This window comes from Lepisma saccharinum, chromosome 17 (genome assembly GCF_977018435.1).
Source record: "Lepisma saccharinum chromosome 17, izLepSacc3.1, whole genome shotgun sequence".
Lineage (NCBI taxonomy): Eukaryota > Metazoa > Arthropoda > Insecta > Zygentoma > Lepismatidae > Lepisma > Lepisma saccharinum.
Window position 1 is genome coordinate 12,907,493 of NC_139245.1, and position 7,871 is coordinate 12,915,363.

Consider the following 7,871-nt stretch of genomic DNA (forward strand, 5'->3'; position numbering starts at 1 on the left):
TTAAAATGTACAGTAAAACCTCGTTAATTTGGATAAGCTGGACTTCGCTTAATCCAAACAGGCAAAAGGCCAAAATAAAAAAGAATAAAAAAACAGAATGCAAGGTTTTAAATGTGGCTAGAAGTCAACAAGAGAACTTCCCAAAGAAAAGGCAGTCAACCACTGATGAAATTCTGTTTCCCGCACACTTTGTACTGTAAAGTGTATTTAGACCCATGCCTTTAAATACACCATAATAAATGTGTTTTCTTATTATAAACAAAGTTTTAATGCACTTTCTACTGTTCTTTTAGGTTATCTCAGCTAATCCAGACTTTCGTTAAACTGGTCAACTTAGCCCCAACCCAATAGTCCAGATTAATGAGGTTTTACTGTAATGCATATTTATTCATGCTGTTATCAGTTGATCCTTCTTTAGGAATGACTCTCCAAAGGAAGAATTAAATACTTTTAATCCAATCTTGTATTAATTAATAAATTAAAGGTTTTACAATCACATATCATAGCTTTCTTAGACAGGATTAGGGAAAAAAGCAAAAAAGAAGAACTGGCTCCTGGATTGTTTTTAGTTTTGTCTACCCCTGCTTCCCATCAGGAAACAAATCTCAAGTGCTAAATATGCAGCTGGGCTGTTTTTAATCTTGAGACCAGAGGCAATTGAAAGAAGGCACTACACCCCAAAACATCAACTGGTTTCCTCATTAAAAATTAAAAATATTAGTAAATATGTCCATTAATAATGGACCTTATATGCATAGCGGAATATTTTTCAACTTGGGATTATGTTTTTTTCACTGAAAAAAATGTAATTTTTCACATTACAAGTATTTATTGGTCGTTGCTAATTCACTTTCGTTACACACAATATGGCGGGCAAATCTTGACTCACGTTGTCTATCATCAGCTGAAATGCAGTGTTTCCAAACTTATGAACCGGAAAATGCAGCACAAACTATTCACAAAAGGTTTTTAAGCGAAAATTGATCCACAAACCATTCATGGAAGGTTAGGTTAGGCAAACAGAAAATTAAATTGGGAAAAGAAAAAACCGCTCACACGTCATCTTGTAAAACTACCACGTGGTTGCTACACTGACAGGGGGTTACATATTCAAACGCACAGAACATTTGATTCACATAGTCGACGGTAATGGTGGCACGAGCTATCTTGCAACGGAGATACATTAATGTCGAAAATGACATTATTTAGGGGCCGAATAAGTTGCACGAATGGAAAAAACACTATTCCCAGCTTCCAAAAGTCCACAGGAACTCAATTCCGTACGTGCTTTCCCGTCATTTCTCCTGTAAATTTGAAGAAATCTGTTTTCACTATATCTAACCGTTACCTTATCTTGCATATCTTATCAGACATGTTCTGGAATTACTGAAGATATTTTTCAAGTTTATTCAATTAAAAAACCCTGCAAAATGGCATGTAATATACACAATACTGTTTCAAAAAGTAATAAGTGAGGCTGTCTTCATGAATCCTCATAAAAGCACAAGAGCGCTAGCGTTAATGTGACATCAAAATATCTCGGCATCTGCAAAAGATACTCGCATGTAAATTCTGGTGTGTAGAACATGCAATAAGTGTATCCGCAATTAGCCAAACATGGCAGAAAAGTAGTGTCAAATAACATATTGCTTATAAACTTTCTCACAAAAGACAGGTAACCAAACTATAAATGAACATTCCTAACAAATGTAGTCAGATGTCCGAAATTTTACCATTTGTTCAGTGAAGTCACAGGCTTGGTGATTGAAATCCTAACACTCATGAAGATTTATTAAAATACATGCACAGCAAATATTGACTTTCATATGACTTATGAAACTTTCATAAGTCAGAGCTCAAAGAAAATTTCATTGTACCAGGAAATATCTACGTTGCTCTTGTGATCATCACTGAACACCATAATCAGATGAATACATAGAATTCATTCAAGTATAATTGGAAACTGTACCTCTGATCGTCACAAAGAGTAATGTATTCCTAATTCTGGAATACCGTAATGTCAAGGACACAAACTCTTCAGAAAGCTTTAACGTGTAAACATAAATAAGAATGACAAAATAACTTCGCCTCTGAATTCTAAAACATTCAAACAATTACACTTGACTGCTTTGGAGTGTTGGTCGTCGAATGAAAGATGCAATGGCGATCCATTCATAATATGGCAATGACATATTGAATGATAAAATTGAATGATCTGATTCGAATAACAAACAACCTCTCTATGCAACTACTAAAATTATGCATACACCAAAAGGACTTTCAAATATTCAGATACACATCTTAATGCTCACCAGAAACGCAACTGTAGGAAAAAGTGTAACGATGCTCTAACTATAGTAAACGCCGCAAAGTTATAATAATTTCGAATTGCAGTGTTATCGTAGTGAATTCTTCATATTCACTGATCACTAAAAAATGCTATAGAGAACAGTACACGTTTACTATATTCTAGAAACATAACAACTGATGTAATATTTACCTTCAAGCTTGACTACACCACGTAATTTTGGTGACAAATGGCCTCGTCGAATAGCCAGAGTATTTGGCGATTCGTGATTCGTCCGTCGATTTGCTCTTCTTTCTGTTAATTGGACAATCAACTAACATGGCTACCTCCGTAACAACATGACGTAGCTAAACATATGGTCATGATATAGAAACATGCATGATAACAAAGTGTACGTGATTTGTAGGGTCAAGAAAATTCTTAGGTTCTTTAGATATCAGTGAGGACAGTATATTGTTTGACGTGTAACCTTCTCGGATATAGTGATGGCTGGTCGATATTGGAAAGAAGCATCTAGTGTGATTACTGTGGCTAGATCCCCATTTTCGTTACAAAACGGAGTAAAATTAAGTGAGAATACGTCACAAAATAATGCAGGCAACTTAGGAAAATTGAATGAAGAATCTATAGATAGTGGAAAGAAAGTAAGACAGTATAATTACAAAGTTCTTACCCTTAAAAGGAGCAGTAAGAGCCGTTTTTTGCCTAATGCATGTAGCTTTCCCGGCGGACAAATAGAGCGTGCAGATGCAAGCTTGGATTGGCTTGAGCTATTTAGGACCTTCGGAATTGCTGAGGACAGTTTCACTGATTTAATTTGTTCTGATGAATGTTTTCCTTCAATATTTATTAGTGACTCTAATAAGAGCGAGTTGATGAGATCCTTATCTCTGCGTATTGCAGCCGTGAGAGAAACTTTCGAAGAATGTGGTTTGTTGATCTGCAGAAATTCCCTTGTAAATAAACAAACAACAAACACTCTTTGGGCTTCTTATTTAGCAGGCCATAATTTGAAGCAATGGCAAAAAGCTGTACACACGAATCCGACGAAATTTCTTGAAATGTGCAAGCATATCCAATGTTACCCAGACGTATGGGCTTTAAAAGTATGGAGTAACTGGCTCACACCTAGCGACATGGGACCAAAAAGATATGATACAGCTTTTTTTATCGCAACCCTCGATCAAATACCACCAGTATATGCAGATGATTTAGAAGCAACAGAATTGGAGGTACTGCTCACCATTGTATCTAGATTTTGAAATAGAATTGTACTTTTAAAATTGACAGGAGGCAGTAGAAAATAATCGCTTTTAAATCATATTCCCATTGAAGAGATTATCTCGAGTTATCAGACAGGAACAGTTCAGTTCTTTATATGCTTTTGAGAGGTAACAACACTGTCATCTTCAGGGATTGAAATGATGAAGTGGCGATGAGAGTGATGTTAGCTGTCGAAAGCTCAGAAGTATATCCAGAACTGACCTGACTCATATCCTGAGAGAATCTGTTCATTATTCAGGAAGCAAAGTTGTTACCCTTCACCCCAGAGAGAGAAACCAGTGTGCATCCCTTAGATCATATGGCCATGGTGTATGACCTTGTATCCTAGAGGAATCTTCATACTTTTGTGTTGATCAAGCATTGACGGGGACAATCGGGGAGGTGTTGGTAAAGTACAGATCGCCGCTCACGAGAAGATCCCCAAATGAGGGGAGAGGACGTGCGGCGGGAAAGGGAAGACCGGTCTATTTGCAGATTTTAGGGGTAGCAGGAAGTCTTCCGCTGCGATCATTGTCGTTGTGGATGGGCTTGTACGTGGGTGTTTAATTGCGATTTTGGGGGGATTTTTCGTGGTTTTCATGGTGTTTTAAGAGATATGGCAGGAGTAAGGAGGAAAGGTGCTAGTGTGCATTGTGAAGTGCGTGAGATTGTCAGCAAAGTTATTGATTTCTGCGATCGTGAATCTGAAGAAAACAATATTTGCTGCTAATTACACAGAGCACCAAGCATGCGTATGCAGCAACAGGTTTGTCGGAGCCCACAAGCAAGAGTATTCGGAAAGACTCGCTTGAACGGAATGATCGGTCACCGATGAGAAAACTCGTTTCTTCCGGAACGATTAGCAAAAGGCCACCTCACCGTAATGCGATTCTCGATGATTTTGACCTGAATGTCATCAGGAATTCAATTCGTTTTGATTTATGAATTTGTTTATTTCTCATTGGTTGCTGTTTTGTTTTTCAGTGTACAGAATAATTTTGTATTGCCTATACTGCACACTATTTAGCCGTGTTGTGTCGGAAACGTTCGAATAAAAGAAATGATCAACAATGTCGATATGAAACAATCAGTCAAATGTAGACTGACAAAGTAATGTTTACCATTGTTGACATTTGTAGCTTTGCACATTGTAAGTGCAAATAAACGTCCACTTTCGCATTTTGTTTTCTTTCTTTGCCATTTTCTTCCAACACCAGTACTGTAACAGCCAATTCAGTCGTTAAAAATAACAAACATTGTAGTTAGTACAATCGGCAGGCTCTTTATTTAAAAAGAAAAAGAGTAATCAGTGTACCCAAAAAATCAATACCAGATTGACAATGATCATACCTTGACCACTAATGTAGATACCCCCCCCCCCCCCCCGAGTGTTTAGAACTGGACACACCACATACAACAAACTAGGTTTACTGTTGTCTAACAGCAACTGCCGTTCCTACATGCAAACTTTAGTTGGACAACAATTTGGCTCTCAAACTGTTGGTTTTGTACCACACCACAGTCAATAGTAAACTTTTGTTCTTACCACTGTCAATTTTGGAATTTTACAGGTGATGTATTTTTTAACACAATGGAAGTTGAAGAACGGAACGGAAGATTCCATAAACTTTTATGTTCGGTATAAAAAAATTATTCAATGGAACTAATTTGAAACGTCACTGATACTGTAGCGTAAGAAATCCTTCACTTATCAAGAGGTTCCAACCAAAACAAAATTAGCCCAACACAAACAATATTTTGTTCTGCATAATCAGTACAATACAAATGTCTCCCCTTGTAAATAGCAATAAAGCAGTCGAAGACCAATTTTTTGGATTTAGTATACTGATTATACATCGCGATGTATGGGAGATGTAGCATTATTTAGTTTCATTGATTTTTATTACAAATCAAGGGCATTATGGTTGTTAGTAGAGGCATGCATATTTCGTTTTTGACGAGAAAACAAAATATGAAATAACACATTGTAATGTTAATTTTTCATGTTTCTGAAAGGTGTGAGGTGCATTTTCCTAACTTGTTTTGTCATGAAATAATGCGAAATGAACTGCGAAACACACACTTAAAGACGAAATTTACCATTTACATACAGACGCAACACTTTCTGAAGTCTAAAGTATCCTGAGAGTTATGCACTTTACGGAAAATTGATTAATTCTGCTGCAAACATTTGAGAAGCAAAAATGGACCCCTTTATTGAGGAATAAACTTAATATTCTGGTAATGATTTAATATGCTATTAGAAGGGATATGTTTGTTTTGTGTAATAGTTAGAGGCACATATTTTTGGTAAATAAAAAATCAAAATTTCGGTACAAAAACTGGGTCAATTTCGGGTTCAAAAGCGGTAAATAAAATAAAATATCGGTGTTATAGCGGTGAAAAAATGGATGAAAAGTGGTATATAAAAAGACATTGGTTTTAAAATTGTGAAAATAATCCTAAATTTGATTTAAAAACTATACTTATTCCACAGAATTAACATTTCACTACTAATAGCACATTTATGTAGTTATCAGAGTATTACGTGTATTTTTGCTTCTCCAATATTAACAGCAGAATTAATCAATTTTCCGGGAATTGCATAACTCTCAGGATAATTCAGACCTTGGAAGGTGTCGCGTCGGTGAATAAACCCTGAATTTCGTGTTTGAGTTAAATTCGCTTTTTGCAGTTCATTTCGCATTATTTCGTCACAAAATGCACCTCACACCTTTCAAAAACATGAAAAATTAACACTACAATGTGTTTTTTCAAATTTCGTTTTTTCGTCAAAAACAAAATATGCATGCCCCTAGTAATAGTGCAGTTTTTAAATAAAATCTGAGATTAATTCAAATTTTTAAAACCAAAATGTAATTTTATATGCTGCTTTTTCACCGATATAACAGCGAAATTTCATTTTATTTACCGCTTTTGAACCCGAAATTCACTGTTTTTGTACTGAAATTTTGCTCTTTTATTCGCCAAAAATATGTGCCTCTAGTTGTTAGTTTTATTTTTTACATTCAAAATAAAGTACCATGGTACCAAACATGTTAAAAACTACAGTTATGAAACCAAATTATACAGGATCCATTTTACAGTTTTGCAGGGGGACTAAGTTGGTATTGCTGCTACTGTTTGAGAGCATGCAGAAAATGTTTACCACCACCACTGGATGACATACTCCCCAATATTTTCTCAAGTCTTCACTTGTTTTATCTGTGATGCACCCAACCAGTAAGAGATCTTCACACACGCACACAAAAGTACTCTCAAAAGGATTTTGATGATAAAATATATCTTGACAGTTCCAACAATGTAGCCGAGGCAACATGAACACAATTAAAAATACGTAAAGTGACTCCAAGTTCACATAACGTTTATTGTTCATATAAAATTCTATATTACATAATGAGATAGAACTAGATCCAACTGTAGTTAGTCAAGTTTACTATTCTCAGTTCATTCTATGATCTTGTACAGTGTATAATTGGAAGTTTATTAATCAGATTCTAAATTTTTGTCTTGCTTAATGTTACTCTTGTAACTACTAGCATCTCTTTATTGTTCAATTTCAGAAGTATATATTCTGCAAAAAGCCATCAATATACATTTTCTCAAAAAGGAACTATAAGCTGATACAGTGACACATTAAAAATGGATTAATATTCCACTGCTGAAACACAGTTCAAATCATCAAATATGTTACCAATTCAAAACTAACAAATGTACTATAGTCTGAGACCAACTTTTATAATAATATCGAAAATTTGCATTGAAATGCAAATTGAGCTATACCAATATATTTCAATTTACTGAAATAGCAGACTTGTTATAAGAAATCTTGTTCAAATTTTACAAATCCAATAGTGTAACTCTGATCGTATTGTAGCATCGACTCTAGCACTTATGTTTAACATTGATTCATCTTCCAGAGCTAGGATTGTAAATTTGACATCACGTAATGTATCAGAATATTCTTGTAGGACTCGAACCCAGGTATCTCGCATACCGTGCCATTGATCGAGTTCCAAGCCCTGGTCGAGCCTGCATTTTTCGCTGAAAAATTCTACGAGTACATCTCCTGTGTGTCTAATTTAAAACAGAATATTCTTGTTTGATACTAAGCACCGGAAAAAAAAACCTAGAAACTAGGGATGGGACCGATTAATCGGTATCGGCCGATATAGGCATATCGATGTATCGGTAAATTTACCGATTATTTTACCGATCCGATATATCGAAAAATATCTCATAATTTAGTGCAAAATTATGCCATTTTGTTGTAATTTTT

The 7,871-nt window shown here is 35.4% G+C and overlaps 1 protein-coding gene across 1 annotated transcript; it reads left to right on the forward strand.

Annotated features, from left to right (window-relative positions):
- Positions 1 to 2,662: 2,662 nt before the first annotated feature.
- Positions 2,663 to 3,620, forward strand: LOC146001192 (acyl-coenzyme A diphosphatase NUDT19-like). Its single transcript, XM_083138486.1, has one exon. The coding sequence runs from the start codon at positions 2,794 to 2,796 to the stop codon at positions 3,568 to 3,570; it is 777 nt and encodes a 258-aa protein (XP_082994612.1). The 5' UTR covers positions 2,663 to 2,793; the 3' UTR covers positions 3,571 to 3,620.
- The last annotated feature ends 4,251 nt before the right edge of the window (positions 3,621 to 7,871 follow it).

Excerpts from the sequence above, each read along its gene's own strand:
- LOC146001192 (XM_083138486.1), top strand. The coding sequence starts at position 2,794 with ATGGCTGGTCGATATTGGAAAGAAGCATCTAGTGTGATTACTGTGGCT.